Source organism: Elephas maximus, chromosome X (genome assembly GCF_024166365.1).
Source record: "Elephas maximus indicus isolate mEleMax1 chromosome X, mEleMax1 primary haplotype, whole genome shotgun sequence".
Classification (NCBI taxonomy): domain Eukaryota; kingdom Metazoa; phylum Chordata; class Mammalia; order Proboscidea; family Elephantidae; genus Elephas; species Elephas maximus.
Window position 1 is genome coordinate 168,846,901 of NC_064846.1, and position 20,738 is coordinate 168,867,638.

The 20,738-nt window shown below is 44.0% G+C and overlaps 1 protein-coding gene across 4 annotated transcripts in view; it reads left to right on the top strand.

Annotated features, from left to right (window-relative positions):
• Positions 1-14,990, top strand: part of ARHGAP6 (Rho GTPase activating protein 6) — a 502,134-nt gene extending 487,144 nt beyond the window's left edge. For all 4 annotated transcript variants that reach the window (XM_049873118.1, XM_049873119.1, XM_049873121.1 and 1 more), the window contains exons 11-13: positions 9,867-10,132; positions 10,979-11,059; positions 13,688-14,990. In XM_049873118.1, coding sequence (XP_049729075.1) covers positions 9,867-10,132; positions 10,979-11,059; positions 13,688-14,385 — 1,045 coding nt within the window. In that variant the 3' untranslated portion in view covers positions 14,386-14,990. The remainder of the gene's footprint in view (positions 1-9,866; positions 10,133-10,978; positions 11,060-13,687) is intronic.
• The last annotated feature ends 5,748 nt before the right edge of the window (positions 14,991-20,738 follow it).

A 20,738-nucleotide genomic window follows, 5' to 3' on the forward strand; every position in this document is an offset into this window, starting at 1 on the left:
AGGACTCCAAGGGTCAAAATAGTAGGGAGCATGTTATGAAGGATGTCGCAGAGTGCAAAACAGAATGTGCTGGATCAGTGGTCCTAAGACTTGCCTGCCCACTGGAATCACCTGGGGAGCTTGATAAAGTACTGTGCCTGGACACCACCCCCAGAGATGCCAATTCATTTGGTTTGGGGTGTGGGCTGAGTATTGGGATTGATCAAAGCTCCCTTTGTGGTTGGAATGAGCTGCCTGAGCTGAGGTCCATAGCTTAGAAACACCACATACCTACATGTTTACTGTCACAGGGGGACTTGAGGAGACTTTTGACATTCGAAAGGGGTCTTTGTATTGAGAAAGGAAGGGAATCGCTGTTACAGACTGTAAATCCACGTGGAGTTTGAAGAAGAGAGGGAGATGTGACTTGTAGTCTCAGGGATGGCTTCCAAAATAGGAAAGATTTGCAGTGAACCTTGAAGACTTGGGAATGTGGTTGGGGAGCTTGAATCAGGGCCCGGCCGTAACAGTAAATATGTCTGCTGGCTAGGGCAAAAGAAGACGGCTAGGCAGACGGAGGCAAACCAAACCCAACCCATTGCCATCGAGATTATTCCAACTCATAGCGACCCTAAGGGACAGAGTAGAGCTGCCCCATAGGGTTTCCAAAGCTGTAATCTTTACGGAAGCAGACCGCCACATCTTTCTCCTGTGGAACAGTTGGTGGGTTTAGACTGCCGACCTTTCGGTTAGCAGCTGAGCGCTTAACTACTGCGCCACCAGGGATGGCTAAGAGGTAATGCTTAAGTCAAGAAGCAGTGACAAGAGCTTACAGTGATGATAGGTTACGGTCCCCCATACTGCCAGATAGTCCTAGCCATATTGACATGTCAATTGTCTATGAATAACACAGTTTTCCCAGTAATAACCTTGTGTAGTGTAACAACTGGTTACAAGCTTTGGATCTGCAGCCAGACCCCCTGAGTTCGAATTCCAGTTCCACTGCTATTAGCTGTGTGATCTTGGGGAAATTCATTAACCTCCTTCTGTCTAGTTTCCTCATCTATAAACTAGAGGTAAAAAAAGGTGGTGCCAACCTAATAGAGTTGTACTCTTAAAATAGTGTCAGGTGTTAACGAGTGCTATCAAATTACTTCAGATTTCACCGTTTAGTCATTTACAACCACTGACCAAAGCCTTGGGCATCACTCGATTCTACCTTGGTTTCCATGAGATAGAAATCTATGCAGGCATGCGAGAGAGCCCATCCACTTTGAACTGACGTGTTATGTCTAAAAGCAAAGCCACCTGTGCATGCATGATCTCATTGGGATCAGGAAGATGGTGTTGGTTCTGGAACAGAGGAGCGAAGGGGCAAAAGCACGGATCCGGGAAGATGACCTGCTCGCAACAGGCCAGGTAGATTTCAGGAGGACCTAGAGGTGATTGCATGCTTGCAGGTAATGAAAGCCTGGACGAGCTGTGGCACAGTGAGAATGGACAGGGCTCTTATTTTGCAGCCTTCACGTAGTGAAAAATCAGCTAAAAGATTGAGATTGATTTTTTTTTTCCTGAAGCTTCTGTCCTTCGCCATCCATTCACATATCTAAATGAAGGGGTAGATTCCTGTCACGCTGAGTGGAAATTGCACAAGATTTTATTTGGAGGGATAAAGAAACAAGTTTTCAGAAGAGTGTAAAAACCAAGAACAAGAAAATGTTTATTATAATTTCTGTTTTGAAAGATCAAATGTTCTGTGATATTTGGGAACGTAATGTTTTGGTTTGTGTTTTTCCCTTCTTTAAGCAACATTGGGAATTGAGGGAGTGAAAGGAAGATTTACTGTTTTTTCTGGTGCTTGTCTACTTAACATTTTTGGGTTCACCCAAAATGGGATGCCAAATGGAGGTTGAAAGAGATTTATATTACCAAGGATGCAAAACTTCCAGAGTTTTCAATTGCCTATGTGCTGTATTTATTAGAATTATATGTTCTTTTCTTCAAAGACACTTAAAATAGATTTTCTGTCCTCTCTTTGGCATATGGCTGCGTGAAAATAGGACATGAGCATCAAAGGTTAATCAAAGAGGATGGGCATATTGGATGCAGGAGCTTGCAACACAACAAAGGTGTCAGAGCAGGGCAGGGGGAGGGTGAGGCGAGTGAGGCATCCACAGCAGGCACAAAATGTAAGGGCGCATCATAAAACTCAGTCATTCAAATAAACAGTATTGGAATTTAGTATTTTAAATAATCAAAATTATGCAAAAATTCCATGATGAACAAAATATAAAAAAATTTTTTTTCAAAGACTAGCATCATGCCAGAAGGATCCCTGGTGGTGCAGTGGTTAAAGTGCTTGGCTGCTAACTGAAAGGTTGGTGGTTGGAGCCCACCAGCTGCCCCATGGGAGAAAGATGTGGCAGTCTACTTCCATAAAGATTATAGCCTTGGAAACCCTATGGGGAAGTTCTACTCTGTTCTATAGGGTCACTATGAGTCAGAATCCACTTGATGGCAATGGGTTGTTTTATGAGTAGTAGCATGCCAACCCATATTGGAGCCTGAAGCAAAAGGTAAAATGGAGCTTAAGTGAAAGCAAAACACATCAATAATATTTTCAAAATCTATGTCTTTGCTTATCTTGTTTTCAACAGAGAAAATTGTCACATTTGACAATTTCTGTTGACCAAGTGATAATCTTAAATAAGTTTAAATTAGCTTAAGCTGAAATCAGGAGTCCCTGGGTGGTACAAATGGTTAACACACTCGGCTGCTAACTCAAAGGTTGGTAGTTCGAGTCTACCCAGAGGCGCCTTAGAAGAAAGGCCTAGCAATCTACTTCTAAAAAATCAACCATGGGGTCATTATCAGTCAGAGTCTCAAATGCAACTGGTTCGTTTAAGCTGAAATCACATTATAATAAAATTCTATTTTGGCATAAATATTTAACCTTAAAATAATGCACCAACTTTTCTATTTTTCAACTGCTTTAACATTCTTTTAACATTCTGGACCATTAAAAAAGACATAAAAGCAGGAATATGGGGGGGCACATTTTTCTTTTTGCCTCAGGCTCCTCGGGTCCTTAGGACTCTGTGTAAGGGATGCTTTGCAAAGCTGAACATGATTAACACAAAAATCCTCCATAAACCCAGAGCTAGGTAGAGCTCAGATCCTCTGTGGCACAGTAACTAGTTCCAGCAACAGTTCGTGTCATTTAAACATGGGTTTGAGAAAATGTGTAAGGAGGTTTGCCACGTCTTTGCTCAGACCTGTCAGTTTCCCCGGGAATGTAACATTAATTACACAACTTCTTCCCTGCTGTACTCTGAAAACAAGATCAAAACAAAACCAACTGAACTGCATTTGGGAAGAAGGCCAATGATAAAGATGAACCAAACCCATAGGGATATATTTTTAAATTGCATTTTGGTCAATCCCTTTAATGGCCTACATAAAGTTTTTACTGAAATTAAAAAAAAAAAAAGATGGGGAGCAAAAAGTCAGTTACTAGCCAATCAGGACCACAGACAAAGACCGTGTGTGTCCGGGAGAAGAAAATTCCAGCACTGGAAAAGAATTGTTTTGTGTAGCTGGATGTTCAGCCTGCCGATTAAGAAATTTGCCTTCTTCAGTCTGGAAGGCTGTTAGGCTTTCTTGTAATTGAATGGTATTTCATTGAAATGATCAAATCAATTATCAGGCCAATGGTTTATTTTAATCTTTCAAAGATCATCATGAAAAGAAATGCCTTCTTCCACAAAACTGTTCTCCCGGAGTGTTATGGGATGGACTACAGTTTTTGTTTTCCTTTTACTAGAAGATTTGTAAAATCAGAAAGGTTTTCCAAAAGTTTTCAGAGCTAAGAAATCTGACATTATCAGTGTAGTTTAACAGCAATGAATCCTACTGGGTTGCAGTAACTGCTGTCATTAATGGTCATTCCATTCCAGTTCCCTGGAAATGACACTTCCCCAACAAAAAAGCCTTTTCAGCCAGAGAGTTTTAGGGGAAAACTTGATGTGGACTAGGGAGTTCCATGATGGAATATTCCAACGAGTATGAATGTGCCTTTTCTGGCAAGTCCATTCAGAAGGGGTTGAGCAGTGTAGTACATCACGGCCTTTCTTATGACACTTCACCTGTGATTCACAGCTTCTTTATACACTTGCAAAATATTCATTTGAAGGTGTTTTAACAGACACGCTATAAATGAATGAAATCTGCATTGTTTGATCTTCGCCTGTCATAAGTGTCTCCCTCCATACGCCAAGTCTATTAGAAGCAAATTGTTGTTGTTAGGTGCCATCGAGTTGGTTCCAATTCATAGCAACCCTGTGTACAACAGACCGAAACACTCCCTGGTCCTGCGCCAGCCTCACAATCGTTGCTATGTTTGAGCCCATTGTTGTAGCCACTGTGTCAGTTCATCTCGTTGACAGTCTTCCTCTTTTTCACTGACCCTCTACTTTACCAAGCCTGATGTCCTTCTCCAGGGACTGGAGCAAATTAATAAGTGATAAAACTGAAGGGAAAATTTGCACCAGAACCCAGTGCAAGTTCTGATGTCGAGAGTGCTGGCATGGGTGGGTGGCAAGTTTAGATCCATGTCAGCTCCTCTTTGGGTGGGGTGCCTTGGCCCCTAGGATTCGGCATAAGGGATGCTTTGCAGAACAGAGCGTGGTTAACTTGAAAATCCTCCCTAAATCCAGAGCTGCTCTGGTGACAGATTCCTTTCCTAGTATAATTCACAGCATCCGAGATGGCTACGTGCTTTGAGTTCCAACAGGCTGAGGTTTATCAGTCGAACAATTGTGCCAAGGATGCAGCGAGCACATGTTGACATCTCCACGGGTATTGCTCGCTGGGGTAGCTCAGCGATTGAACTGGAGTTTTCCATTTATCCACAGAACAAGTTCTGTGCTTCCGGCTGCAGGGCAGGCCCGCCCACAGCACCCGGCCAGCGCGTTTACACCCTGACCTGGAGGGACCACGCTAAGGGTGAGAACGTGACTCAGTCTCCATGCTCATCCCAGGCCTGTTTGGTTAGCTGAAACTGCCCACACATGGTGTGGGTGGGCCTGGGGTTTTCAGATCTCATGAGGAAACCCACCGTGCATGGAGGCAAACCCGTGTCAATGGGCAACCCATCCACTCAACACTCCCAACCTTGATCCATTAAGCCCTGCAACTTAGAAGAAAGAGAGGTCACTGTGTGTTTCTAGACTATTCCTCACCTAGGGAATCCCTGATTGAAGTAAATATTTTCTATAATGGAATACGTGAATGTTTTGATACGTTTACTTGGGGCTCTAAGCTCAGAACTGTCTTCTTACAGTTGGGCAAGTCTTAGAGAAGATGTTGGTGGCCCTGTGGCTCATTTTTCAGAGATATCCAAAGGGGCAGTACTTTTTCTAGATTTGACACTGAGCGCTTTGTGGAAAATCACTGATAATCTACTTCCCGGGCTCATTTTCTCACTGATGTCTGGAAATTGGAGAGCACTCTAATTTGGAGCTGGTCCGTATGATGGTAATCCCCGTTCGGGGGCACCCCAGAGTGGACCGATAGTAGTAGGTTGTAGCCACCCACAGAGGACCCCGAGCATGGCAGTTGTAGCCTAGAGGAAAAGTCTCTTTTTTTTTTCTCTCTCTCTCTCTCTCTCTTTTTTTCTCCAGCTTGCAGACTCAGGGAAATTTTCTTTCTTGTTCTGTTTTTACCTCCCACATTTCCACTCCATTGAGCCTAGGTTTATTCATGCCCTGTCCACTTAGACAATTTCTGAATCATGAGGACTTATTTTCTGATTTATGATTTTTTAATATGAACAATTCTTACAGAGCATCATAAATGTTATCTAATTTATTTATATATTTGCCAAACTGCCCTTATTGGCAACAATCATTTCCATAAAATTAGGAATATCCCAGAAACTTTGGGATAGAATAGAAAGATTCAGAAGTGGAAAATGGGCAGACAAATGAAATGTAGATATGTAACGAAGGTGTCCACAGTATCTGGGCATCTAGTCCCCACTGAGGGACAAATGTCCTCTGAAAAGCCCTGATAGCTCTGTGTCCTAAACTCCAGAAATTTCTGCCTGGCACATAATGAACTCTGTATAAGTGTTAACTTTTACTGTTCTCACAGACCAAGGGATTGTTTCATTTAAGTGGAGTTCACAAAGCTGCTTGCCATGTGTACTCAAACTGTATCACCTTCCAAGACCAAGACACTCTGGGTAGCTGAAAGAAGAAGAACCAGCTCTTAGTAGATGCCCCTCTCTGCCTTATTTGTGTCCCTGGCAGTGACCCCAGCCACCCCCAAAGTATTGGCTGTGCTCACTGAGAGACACCTCTATCACCAGGGTCAGTTCCAGCCACCTTCTCCGGGTTTTACTCTGATTGGGGCCCTTTAGTTCACCTTAGTGGCTTGACTTTGGAAAATGAACCAGAAGAGCAGAGAAAGGCGAGCTAGCCTCTCCTGCCCCCTCTTGCCTTAACATGTTCTGATTCACAAGCTTTCAGTTATCTGAATCACGCTCACTGCAGAGAGAGGAGGACCAGACACCGGCTGGAGTAGACACACCCTCCGTTCTTTGCCCAGCCGTGGCCCCAGCACCCCAGAATCCAGGGCCTCTCTCCTCCTATAGACCACCACGCTCACCCCACTGCCAGCCCCGCAGCTTTAGCCACCATCCATGGTTTCCCTCTTAATTTGTAGCTTAGCAGACCCATAGTACATTGTCACAGCTACAGATTGAGAGGAGAGGGAGAGTTGGGTTGTCAGTGGTTCTCCAACTTCCCCGTGCATCACCATCACCTGGAGGGCTTTGTTACAATGACCTGTGTGGTGGCACAGGGCCCCCACACTCAGAAGAACCCTGTGCTTGGTTTTATGCTCTGCTGCCACCATCTTGAAATTCTTGAGAACTTTTGAACAAGGGACACCTCGTGTTCATTTTGCAGTGGACCCTGCAAATTATATAGCTGGTCTTGTCAGTAGTTCTAGGGTGGGCACAAGAATTTACATCCCTAACAAGTTCCCAGGCGATGTGGACACTACCGCTTCAGGGCCTACTTTGGAACCACTAAGATTTTCCATAGTTAACCTGAGGAACAGAGGAAAGGTGCAGTGACTTCCTACCACCCCGTCTCTCAGTCTCTCACTTCTCACATGCCCAATCATGGATATGAAGATGGGGGGGGGGTGGAGGGAAAAAACCAGAAGCCTTATGCAGCAGCAGTTATTTTTGTTATTGTTATAATTGTATTGTGTTTTGTTTTAACCAGAGTAAATTCTCTCATGAAGCTTACCACCTTTTCAACTCCCCCCCCCACCATTAAAGTAGGTGTGATCTCCCTGTCTGTACAGCCCATCAATCAAAGACACGTTTTTGAAAAGCAGCTTGCAAAAATATGCAAAGTAGAACAATATAGTAAGTTGAGAAAAAAGTTGAGAGGCTGGGGAAAAGAAAATAACAGAAAGAGTGGTAAGATGACGTTGGAGGGTACAACACATGTAGGTGTCCCAACAGCTCCAGTACACCAACTGGAGTTGAGCTCCAATGACTTGGAGCCTTTTAACAGTCATTGCAAAGAGAGGTGCATTGTTTATCTCATGATTCATGGCTCCAGAGGTTAAAAATAATCTACTTGCTCAGTAGTAATCTAAATGTCCCCAGGACTGATATTTGCAAGAAATTTCCTTCACTGGGGTAGCTTTGTTTATGCACGTAACTCCTCGCAGAGTCTTCGACTTCTGACAGTTTCTGTAAAGTGTTCTTTTCCATATGTTTTGTAAGACAGAGGAGCAAGACTTGGAACAGGGTTATTGGGCCCCCTTTGCACTAAAAATGACCTTCCAAGAACTTTACTCCAATTCGAGGCAGCAAGAAACATTCGAAGCCCTGATGGTTGCTTTGTTTTGGCTAATGAGTTGACTCTCTTCCAAACATCCCACAAAATAAGGCTTTATCTACCCACTGTTATTAATGTAAAACCAACGATTTCTTCTTGCTGAGTAGACATAGATTTTTTTGTTAATTACTGGAAACATGTCAATTTACCAGGGAAAACAAACGAGATTAACCTAGTAATATAATTCCTAGTCCTGGTCAGGAAATAGAACCCCTGTGGTGAGCTGAGCTCCACAGTAGCTAACAATTCAACGCACTTCATTTTCTCATGTTCATAGTAAAGTTTCTTTAATCTGAACCTTATCTTGTGACGGGAGAAAAGATTCGTTGTTGTTGTCGTCGTCTCACAACCAGAATTCGTGAGGCTTTGTCTCTTTAATTAGATGTGGTGGTTAAAGACTTTTCTCCCACTTTCCAGCAGAAGTGTTTTTTTTTTTTTCCCTTTTAATTTCCTCTTCAAATTCAGTGGAGGCCTAAAGTTCTGGAAAATAATTCTCACGGTTGTCCTCTGGCTTTTTCCCATAAGATTATCTGACATCAGTTCAGAGATGAGGCAAGGAAAAGGCTTACTCACTCTGTGTGGGTAGGAAATGTCCTGAGGAGAAAGAAAGTCCCTGAGCCCCTGATGCCTCAGTGACAGGCGAGGCATATCACAGACACTCAGATAGTTTTCTCTGAACCCAAACCCCTGCCGGAAACCCCAGGCAAAGCTGGATGCCCCGTGGTGAGTGCACCAAAACATTTGCCTAGGCCAGGATTGCTCAGGCATGCCTTTGCCTTCATTAAGAACACGAAAGATTTGTCTTGAAAAATCAAACCAAAAGAAAGAAAAGACTAGAAAAGGGTAGTCAAGTAAGGGGGGAAGCAGAAGTAGGTTCTGGATGTTTTAATCAACCTGTGATCATTTCCCTTTAAGATGTTGTCAGGGCCACTGTTTTTGAGGAAAGTAGAACAGAAAGATGTTTCAAGGTAAGACTTCACACACTCTTTCCATGTTCCTGACGCTCTTGTTTCCCTGTCCCTCTTACATTTTCACTGTGATTTCTGTTGCTGTGACAACTCACACGCATATAAAATGTAATCGATATGCCAATTAGTGTGTCGTATCATATCCACTTGTAAAAGCACTGGTGCTTCGTAGAATCATTTTAGATGCATTTAATACAATGGCCTCTGCCATCAAGTCAATTTTAATTCGTAGCGACCCCATGTGACAGAGTAGAACTGCCCAGTAGGGTTTTCTTGGCCACGGAAGCAGATCGCCAGGCCATTCATCCATGGCACTGGTGGGTGGGTTTGAACTGCCAAGCTTTCAGCTAGCAGCCAAGCACTTAACCATTGAGCCACCAGGGCTCCTTCAGTGGCCTCTAGGGATGGTCATATATTGATCCTTTGGACCAGCATTTTCTATATTGAAATAATTATTCCCACAGTAGCATCATCATCACTCAAAGGATGGATTTATTATGTTAAGTATTTCGGAGGCGGGGGGAGAGTTGTCCAAAAAGCCATAATGGACCACAAGTTTCTACTGTAGTTTTATATGAATTATTTAAAATTTTGAATATAGAAGAATGTAAAAGATTTATCTCCCAGCTCTTCCTTGCTTTGAGCACCATCAAACGTTAATTTTGAAATGGACCCAGGAACTAATCTGTCCGCTGTTTCAGCGACACATGTTGGACACTGCAGGGTTCCATCTCTGTTTCATCCTCTCCCCTCTCAGCCCTCCCTCCCTCTGGCTGCTGTTTCCCATAACATCTGTGAAGTTTTACTGCCATCTGCAGGCCATTATGTGGAAACGCTTTCACCTTCTTTACGTAGAAGTCTTAGAATATTGCTCAAAAGATCTTTTGGTTTCAGCTCCTGTGTCCATACATTCTTCTGTTGTTTGTGTAATGGTTGCATTGTTTAAACCTGGTCACTAATGGTTACTTACGCTCCTGGCATTGTCTCCTTGCATCAGAAGCCCTGACATGCTGCAGTCGGAAGTTTCATTTGCCATGGGAGGGAGGCACTCATCCACAGACTCCAACAAGGCCTCCAGCGGAGACATCTCCCCTTATGACAACAACTCCCCTGTGCTGTCCGAGCGCTCCCTGCTGGCTATGCAAGAGGACACAGCGCCGGGGGGCTCGGAGAAGCTCTACAAAGTGCCAGAGCAGTACATGTTGGTGGGTCACTTGCCGTCGAAGTCAAGAGAGAATTCTCCGGGACCGAGACTTGGGAAAGGTAACTGGAGCCAAGCTGGCCAAATCCAGGGATTCGCCTCTTGTATGTGTGGTGGCATGGGGTGCTTTGGGCCTTCTCTTCCTCCCTTCCTTTTTATTTTTGTGTAATTTAGTGCACATTTATTGAGTACCTGCTGAGCACCTACTCTAGAGAGAGGAAGGTATGGCGAACCCAGTGGCTATCTTGGGGGACCCCCGCAGTCCATGCATTTATTCTCACACATCTGGGAAGCTGACCAAGCACAGGAGTCCACGGATGATACAAATGGTTAACTCACTTGGCTGCTAAGCAGAAAGCTAGCAGGTCAAGTCTACCCAGAGGCACCTGGGAAGAAAGGCCTGTCAATCTACCTCCAAAAATCGCTGTTAGCAGCGAGCATTTAACTATTTGCACCACCCAGGGATTGTAGTGAGAGTTTGATGAGATAGTGGGAAAGCCTGCTACAGTGCATTACTCTTTAAATATCGTGGACGGGCAAAGGGGATTTACTAATGAATGCATGCACACAGCAATGAATCTGTTGATACAAGCAGAGTATTCCTGAGGGCCGTGTAGGAACTGTATCCATTGTTCCTCTGTCTCCATGTTAATGTGCTTAGAGCCTAGAAGACTGTTGCCAACCAAGGTTCCAGGGATTAGGACGTGGACATCTCTGGAGGCCATTACTCTGCATCCCACAGCCATGATATGCACAGAGCCTTTTTCTAAGTCCCGAGCGAAATAAAGCTCCTGAAAGGCAGATCTGAATGTCAGATACCGTGCTTTATACAGAGGTGATGTTCTACAAATCTTTGTTTGTTGATTTTTGTCCTTGAACTTTAGTTTTTGTGTTCCACTTTTTCCTAGATATGTCAGAGGAACCTTTCAATATCTGGGGAACTTGGCATTCAACATTAAAAAGTGGATCCAAAGACCCAGGAATGACAGGTGAAGTATTATTTTTAAAGACAGTTTGCATAGGCTTTTTAATGTTTGTTTAACGTTTGCCTCGTTAGCAGCATAATACACGTTTGCCAAATAATATTTGGAAAATGCTGAAAATCAGGGGAAGCGGGGATATTAAAATACCCTTAGGCTTTCCAGCCTAGTACTGTCAACCTTTGCCTGTATTCATTCCATCTTCTCATAAAAAGAGCAGAATAGACAAAAACATAACATACACACACAAGGGGAAGAGACCATATGAGGAGCCATCTACAAGCCAAGGAATGCCCAGGGCTATGGAAAAGGAAGGCCCCTCCCCTAGAGCCAATGACCTGATATGTAAACACAGAATCATTCTGTCTGTGCAGCTTCATTTTGTTTTAACTTCTTTTCTATTATCATTTTTAATGGCCACATAGTAGTTCACCAGTGCAGATTCTAGTTGACAATCCAATGTTTTGGCAATGAAGTTGTTTCACTCTTGTTTTTGTTGTGATGACTTATGTTCTCGGGAACCTTTTTATGTAAATGTTTTTGTATTTCAAATTAGTAATATATTCCCCAAATTTTGGAAAGGAAGTCAAAAGTTTTAAGCTCAGAATAGGAAAGTGGGTCAAAAATCATAAACCTTTTCAAGAATTCAGAGGTATAGTCACATGGCCTTCTGTCTTAGCTAGTGCTGCTATAACAAAACTATCACACGTAGGTGACTTTAAAGAATAGAAACTTATCAACTCACAGTTTTGGAGGCTAGTAGTCCAAATCAGGGTATCAGCTCTAGGGGAGGGTCTCTTTTTGTCCATACCCCCAGGTGTTCCTTGGCGTTCCTTGGCTTGTCAGTGGTTCCTCATATGGTCTCTTCCCCCGGTGTGCATGTGTCCTTGTGTCTGTTCTGCTCTTTTTTCAAGAAACCAGTCAGAAGGGATTAGGTTTGGGACCCATCCTACTCCAGTATGCTCTCATTAACATAACAAGAAAACCCTGATTTCCAAACAAGGTCATATTTACAGGTACAGGGCTTAGGACTTCCACATTTCTTTTGGGGGACACAATTCAATCCATAACACCTTTCATATACGATGTACTAGCTTGTATTCTATCGGCCATGGATGGCAGGCTTGACTTACCACAAGTTGATCTCTCTCTTACGTCATGGTCCAATGTACACTTTGTGGGGTGAGAAAGAGTGGGAGTGGGTGAGGGCAAGGTGTGCTTTGCTCCACAGAGTCATTCACAGACTCAGGTTCCATCTAGCCAGTGGCTTCATCACCCTTGGGACCCTTGATGTCTTTCATAGTTTCTCCGTATTGGGCTGGTCGTTGAGAGAAGGAAGAGAGCAAAGAGGAATGTGAGCACACTTTTTTTTTTTTTTTATTAAACCAGGCCTAGAAGTGGCTCTCATCACATCTCTCCACATATGTTGGCCAGACCTCATTCACATGGTCTTCTAACTGCAAGGGAGGCTAAGAAATGTTGTTCTGGAATGAAACAATAAGGATTTGGAGAAAAACGAGCCCATCTTTCCCACAATGGGAAATGTACCCACTGACTGTTAGGTTCATTATCTTCTGGCATTGAATGGGGTATTTTTGACTCAATTCATTTATTCTTACAACTTGTATTGACATAATAACCAAAACGAAACCAAACCCACTGCCATCAAGTCGATTCCAACTCATAGCGACCCTATGGGACAGAGCAGAACTGCCCTCTAGGTTTTCCAAAGCTGTAAATTTTTATGGAAGCAGGCTGCCACATCTTTCTCCTGCGAAGTGGCTGGTAGGTTTGAACAATTGACCTATTGATTAGCAGTCAAGCTCTTTAACCACTGTGCCACCAGGGCTCCTACTGACATGGTACAAAAAAAAAAAAAAACATTGCTGTCGAGTTGATTCCAACTCATAGTGACCCTATAGGACAGAGTAGAACTGCTCCATGGGGTTTCCAAGGAGCACTAGTGGATTCGAACTGTCGACGCTTTGGTTAGCAGCCTGAGCTCTTAACCACTGCACCACCAGGACTCCATTGACATGATAGGCTCATGGAATCATTAGCATTTGTATCTCCCATGGATTGCACATTGTATTGAATGAGAAGGGAATGGAACCTTCACTTTCTGGGGTCAGAACCGTTTTCCTAGGCATATAGAGGGGGACTGCCATGAAAAGTATTTTAGCGACAAGGATTATTTTATCCAGTTTGACAGCTAACCTGGTAGAGTCATGGAGCTGCTACATGAATTGTGCCAATAATGAAAAAAGTTTTTGTCATTTCTTTTACTAGGAAGTTATTTTTCTTTAGGGGGTGCAATCAGTTAATGTGCTCGGCTGCCAAATGAAAGGTTGGACTTTCAGTCTACCCAGAGGCACCTCAGAAGAAAGGCCTGGCAATCTACTTCCGAAAAATCAGCCATGCGGTACAGTTCTACCCTGACACACATGGGGGTCGCCATGAGTTGGAGTCGACTCAGCAGCAACTGGGTTTTGTTTGGTTTTTCCTTTAGACAGAGGCAGCTAAGAGTGTATGTGCTTTCTCAGTTCGAGAAGTTGGCAGTGGGAAGGAAATAACAGGAAATCCCAACAAGGATTTGACAGATTGATTCCATTTCCTGTCCCTCTCTCTGGCTTCCAGGTTCCTATGGAGACATTTTTGAAAGTAGCTCCCTCCGACCCGGGCTGTGTTCCCTTTCTCAAGGGAACCTGTCCACGAATTGGTCTCGGTGGCAGGGTAGCCCCACAGAGCTGGACAGTGGCACGCAGGCCATCCGGAGGACTCAGACCACAGCCACCATCGCGGAATGCCAGGCCCACCCTCCTGTGTCACGCGTCTGCAGCACGCCCCACACCCAGGGCAGCAGCCGGCGATTGGAGCAGTCCACGTCCCAGTCAGAGCAGTCTTTGACTCTGAGCAGTGCCGAAGACCTGAGCGAGAGCGAGCTGGACGTGGTGTGGCTGCAGACCCGAGCCAAACCTCTGTACCAGAGACCACAGGAGAGTGGGAGGCATGACAAGAGGCCTCCGCCTCCGTATCCTGGTCTGGGGAAGCAAGCCTTAGCATCCTCCCATCAGCCTGCAGAGCCCCTGTTGTGGAGGCGTCAGAGGCCAGAGGAAGGCTCCGGGACAGCCTCGGAAGAGGGAAGCCAAACATCTGAGCGGGAGCATCAGGCCACACAGCAAAAACTGAGTAGCAGCTACTCTGCCCCAGCCAGCGATCAGAACAGTAAGAAATTGGGTGAACCCAACTGGCTCGACTGGCAGAGAGAGCGGTGGCAAATCTGGGAGCTTTTATCAACCGACAACCCCGACGCCCTCCCGGAAACGCTGGTATGAACCCACGCCCAGGCTTGAGCCCTCACCATCCCCAACATCCTTCTTCCAGTCAATAGGGGGGAAAATGGATGTTGGACAATTGGACACTTGCTTATTTTTCTTCTTTTACACATTTAAAAAAACAACACAAGAGAAGCTCCATTCACTTAAAGATGTAGAGCCCTCTTCCCCTCCCCATTTATAATCCAGTCCTTTTGCATAGCCAGCCTTAGGAACAAACCAAAACCAAGACGGATAACAATAACCAGTCTAAAAACGACCCACCTTGGCTCTGTGTAAGATAAAACTCTTGCTTTGGTATTGCTTAACTGTATTTATGTGTCTTCAGTTTTGATTATTGTATATTCTGTAACAGATTATGTATAATAATCATATATATTCACAGACAAAAAGTAGAAAGAACCATTTTTTAATCACTTCACTTATATTAAGCAATGAGATATACTAAGCAATGAGATTCTATAGAATGTTCTAGAATGTGCATAAGCAGGTTACTGTTCTTTCGCCATAGCCTTTTAACAGAGGACAGCCCTTCAATGCCTAAGAAACACATGTAAAAAAAAGGAAAAAAAAAAAAAACCAGAATGTGAGAAAGCCATATTTTTATAGGGAGATACGAAAAATATAGTCACTGAGTACTTTTTCATATTGAATATGTTTGGGAGTATATGAAATTTGATACATTATGAAATATATTTTTGGAATCTGTTTAGAAAAGATTCAGTTAATCAAGCAAGAGAAAGGCCGTGCCTAACAAAGAAAGAAGAATTAACAAGTTGTCTTTCCCCTTCTAGGTCAAGTTCAATTTTATGTAGACCATATATAATATATATTTATAATGTATAATTTTATGTGTTTTTCAAAACTACAAACTGGAATCCAACTATAAGGTGTTTAAGGATCTAAATAGAGTATTCGAATTATAGCAAAACATGGTTTTTCCCTTTGCCCCGTAATCAGTGTTAACCAAATTATATGAAATGCTTTGTAAAGTAAATCATAATTGGAAAAAAAAACTACAGCTTTGTACTTACATTGTGCCAAAGACTGAGGAAATGCTTTCTTCAGTAAACTTAACGTTGTATTGTAAAATGTTCCTACCGCGCTTCTATAATATATGTGGACGTTTTTCAACTGCAAAACCATTGTACGACCAACAGGTGGTGATTTGCTTCGGTATTTTATGAGACGTTTTCACTTCATAAGGGAAAGTGTATTATAAAAAAAGACTTTTTTTTTTTTTATAAAACATGCTATTCTTAATTTTCATGTTGGCGATGCCATTTTCAGTGGTTTTCTTAAAGTTCTATCTTGTGCCATAATGAATAAAAAGTTAAGCAAATGCTTTGTTCCCTGGCATTCAATCTAGTGAATGAACTCAAACCCTGTTCTGGACATGTAATTCACTATTCACAAGTCTATGTGTAATAAGTAATGCTGATATTATATGTATACAACTAAAGAGGTAGTAAAAAATATTATCAGATGACTTGGGGGCGGCAACCCAGGGATACAGAAGTATTTTGAAACTCAATAATTATTTGTTGCAAGTCAAAGCGATTTCCATGTTGGTGAGGAAAGTGATTTGCTACAGGACCAGAGCTCTGGCTTCCCACCCACCGGACAGCTCTGTGTTGCTCAGCACAATCCCTGCAAGTTCATCTGTTCTGTAGGCCTTGGATGCGTGATTTGCTTTGGAGCCATGATAATAAAACCAAGAAGTGCTTTCTCATGTTTCTTGTTGGGGGAATGGTTAGAATCTCTTCAGGCTCTGACATGGGGGTTCAGCACTTCTTTGCAGGCAGGCCTCTGGTTCTTCCTGGCTGCTCCCCCCTGCCCCCAGCCAAAATTGTAAACAAGATCCAGAGCAAACTCGACTTGATTGTAGGTCTGTGCCAGTTGGCTTGCTTGCCTTTGAAATTGACTGCCATTTTCCTCCGTCCTTCCTGGACTGGACAGCCTAGCCTATGAGACCCCCACCCCCGCCATGTGCTTATTGTAATACATAACGGGCCTTTTAGAAAATAAGCCAGGTCGAATGGCCCTGAGGTCTCCTTCCATGTCACCAAAGGTAGCAAAAGGTATGTCTATCTGTTAATAGATTGAAATTAGGCAGTCCAGAAAATAAGTTAATTTGGCTGTGTGTGTGTAATTTAAAATAGGAAGGAAATTATCTCAACCAGACATAATTGTATGTGTATAAATTGTGTGTGTATAAATACCTACACACATGTATATATACTACCAGTTGCCATCAAGGCAATTCCAACTCATGGCAACCCCATATGTGTTAGAGTACAACTGTGCTCCATAGGGTTTTCAATGGCTGATTTTTCAGAAGTAGATTGCCAGGCCTTTCTTCCTAGATGCCTCTGGGTGGACTCGAACTTCCAGCCTTTGGGTTAGCAGCCAAGCCCTTTGCACCATTCAGGGATATATATATATATATATACACACACACACATTACTCATTTGCTGTTTCTCTTTGTATGGTTTAAACCCAGTGGCAGTAGTAGCCTTAGCTTAGTAAGTGACTTAATTTCTTGGATCCCTTTGCTATATTGAAAATTAGCTGTTTTTAAAACACACATGAGACTCAAATGCCTGAGTGGAAATTGAAGTGAGTTCTAGTACCTTGTAAATAAGATAATATATGACAAGAAAAAAAAAACCTCAAACGCTCTCAAACGGAACAAAATCCCTAACAGGCTGTTGGAGCCGCTCATTCCTCAGGAGCAAAGACATTCGATAAAAAAGCAAAGAGAAAGCTACACGTGGCACAGATGTCCGTGCATCTATGAATACTTAGGATTATTTTTCCTCTTTGGAAGTGGGCTGGAATGGTGATGGCAGAAATAGCCAAATATGAATTTTTCTTGATCCATCTAAATAGCTATTAACATTTGTTTGTTGTGGGTTTGTATGGGCGGGGGGAGGGGAGGGACTCTTGAGCCAACGGAGTTTGTGCAAACTGAGGAAACTTCTCACTAAGCCCAGCTTGCCTCTTTTCTATGCACATTTTAATCCACATCTGCTTGGCAGAGAACTGGCGTTGGGCTCACATCTAAGGAGCTGTCAGAACAAAGGGCAGGCCTGTGATGCAGGGCTCTCTGATAAGCGAACTGCAGGAGTTGGGGGAAGCTGAACAGAGAAGAAAGGAAAAGACCAAGAAGAAGAGTCACGCAGAGTTTAAAACAGGACAACATCTCAGCCGGCCAGAATGTAAAACAACGAAATCAGCAGCAAATGTTCTTCAAGAGAAAAACATACAAACCAAAGGAAAGTTCTGATAAAGGGTGGAATTCTTCCATACAGTCAAAGCAATGGCTGGAGTCATGGCCATGTAGAACTGCAGACAGTGGTGTCTGGGGTGTGGACCCTGACCTGGCGAGGACCCCAATTCACCAAGGGGCCCACGGCAGCATCTCCCAGGTGAAGGCCCCAGTAGCCTGCACAAGGCTCAGAAGGTTCTAACTTCGGTTCAACCAACAGCTGTTCAGCCTAGGGTGACCAACTCGTTCCGGTTTGCACGGGACACCCCCAGGTTTAGTACTGGAAGACTGCATTTGGGAAACCCCTCAGTCTCAGGCAAACCAGGACAGTTGGTCACGCCTGCTGGGCACAATCCATGCCACTATCTGCCCTCCACCCTGGCGCCTCTCAGTGAGGGTCGACACATAGGATACGTGACACCCACTTCAATTTGAATGTCAGATATACAAGGGATCATTTTTTAGTATAAGTATGTCCCAGGCAATATCTGGGGAATACTTACAGTAAAAAATGACTTTTTGTCCCACGTATTGCCTGAGAGATACTTATACAGTAAAACCTGTGAAAGCCGGAAATGGTGTAAGGCAGAAACCTGTTAGAGAAGAAAACGCAAATATTTTCCACTAAAACAAGTGATAGCAAAGTACACACTGTCAGAGGCGCAAAACTTTCGAGACCTGGAGAGACAAGGCATTCCTAAAACACCTGTTGTTTATCTGCCATTTGAAATGAACTCGGTGTCCTGTATTTCTCTTTGCTAAATCTGGCAACCCTTATCTGCAGCTATGACATCCTACCTGGTCTCCAATGACCTGCTTGACACTTTCACTGAATGGCCCATGGGTGCCTCAACAGTCCTGAAGGGCCAGCTGCCTCTACTATAACCCTGAGTCACTTCTCACCAGCCACCTCCTTGTCTGGGGTGTCTTCTGTTTCTCACCCCAGCCTGCCCTGGGGTCCCAGTGCTGTTGACTCTTGAGTACAGGGCTCCTGTGTGTCTTACCCTCCTTGTGTTAGTTAGGACCCTTGTCCCCTCCCTCTTGGAGTACTGCAGCAGCCTCCCATCCAGACCTCCTGCCTTGGCTCCACACCACTGCCCACCCTACTCTGAAATCCACATGCGCGTCTCTGCTTAAAAACCATCGCTGCTGCCCTCCTTCTCCTAGGGTCTACAGGACAAAGTCCACACTCAGCGTGACACCGTGGAAACACTCCACAGTCTGTCTCAATCTGCCTTTCAGCAAGGTGCCCTGTACTCTGGCCCGGTATGAAAAACCCCATTCCCACATACGTGACAGAGGTTCACACTTCTCTTCCAAGGGCCTCAAATGCTGTTCCCCACTTTTCCTGTTCAATTCAACACTATTTCCTTTGAAAAATTAACTCGAATCTTCCCCTTCCACAAACAATGAATGACAATTCTTCTGGTATTGTACGCAAGCATTGCTGGGCATTATGGTTCCTGCTTTATTATACCTGCAGGGCCAGCCCTGAGGACTGGGATTGTGTCCTCTTTTTTTTTTTTTTTTGGATTCTCAGAATTAGGCAGAGACCTGTCACGTAGCTGGTGTTTGATAAATGCTTGCTGAACATCTAAATAAATATGACCCACCCGCTTACCATCCAGTGGAGAAAAAAATGTAAGTCCATTGGCTTCTCAGTCAAATGCAGAGATAGGAGTATATTTTCCAAATAAAAAGGTTTTGGAAGAAGGGAGGAGACAGACGGAGAAGATGCTGATGGCGGCACAGAGGCATTGCCTCTTAACCAGCAAGACTCCACAAAGAAGTGTTGCCCAGCTCTGTGTGGCAGCGGGCAAAGAGGACAGGTGGCTTCGCATTCCTAAGACAGAAATTTTAATAGTACATGTGGTATTTCTAGGCTCCCTTGTTAAACCTGTTGCCATTGAGTTGATTCAGACTCATAGCGACCCTATAGGACAGAGTAGAACTGCCCCATAGGGTTTCCAAGGAGCTACTGGTGGATTCGAACTCCTGACCTTTTGGTTAGCAGCCAAGCTCTTAACCACTGCACCACCAGGGCTCCAGGATCCCTTGTTAGTGCACAGAAATATTTAATGATGGGGGAGAAAAATGAAGTTTCAAAGTGTGGGCTTCAGAGTCAGAGAGAACAAGGTTTGGCTCCTGGCCTTATCATTTCTTAATTGGGTGACCTCAAGCAGGTTGCTTTAACTCTGACTCTCAGAGTAGTTGTTGTCGTTGTGTACTTGGAGTCAATTCAGACTCAGAGTGACCCTATATGACAGTAGAACTGCCCCCTAGGGTTTCCTAGGCTGAAATCTTTACAGGAGCAGATTGACAGGTCTTTCCTTGCTCCAGCAGAGCGGCTGGTGGGTTCTAACCCTTAGCAGCCAAGCACTTAACCATTGCCATCAAGTCGATTCCTACTCATAGTGACCCCACAGGGTTTCCAAGGCTGCAAATCTCTATAGAAGCAGACTACCACATCTTTCTCCCTTGGAGCCACTGGTGATTTCGAACCACAGACCTTTCAGTTAGCAGTTCATTGCTTTAACCATTATGCCACCTGCAATGTTACGAAATGCAGATATTAAAGAAGTTATTGATGCTGACTCACAGTGACCCTATGTGTGTCAGAGTAGAACTGTGCTCCATGGGTTTTCAGTGGCTGGTTTTTCAGAAGTAGATCACGAGGCCTTTCTTCCGACGCACCTCTGGGTGGACTTGAACTGCCAACCTTTTGGTTAGTAGCTGAGCTCAAAGGGTGTGAGCGGCAAGTGGTCCCTGCCCCATAGCATCAGCCTCACCTAGGTAAATTCTCTGCCCCCACCCCATACCTAGAGAACCAGGAACTCGGGGCTGGGGCGGGGGGTGGGTAGGGCCAGCAATGTATGTTTAACAAGCCCCTCAGGTGATGCTGACTTACCAAGCTGGGGAAACCAAAAGAGGGAGCACGGTGGAGGGAAGCCGCAAGATCAGAAATCCTGCTCTAATGCGATAGTCTGGCTGAACAACGTCGAATCGTACTTTACAAAAAGTCAGATGAAACAGGAAATCATAAAATGATTTCGTGCTAAGTTTTAACTTAAAACACATAAA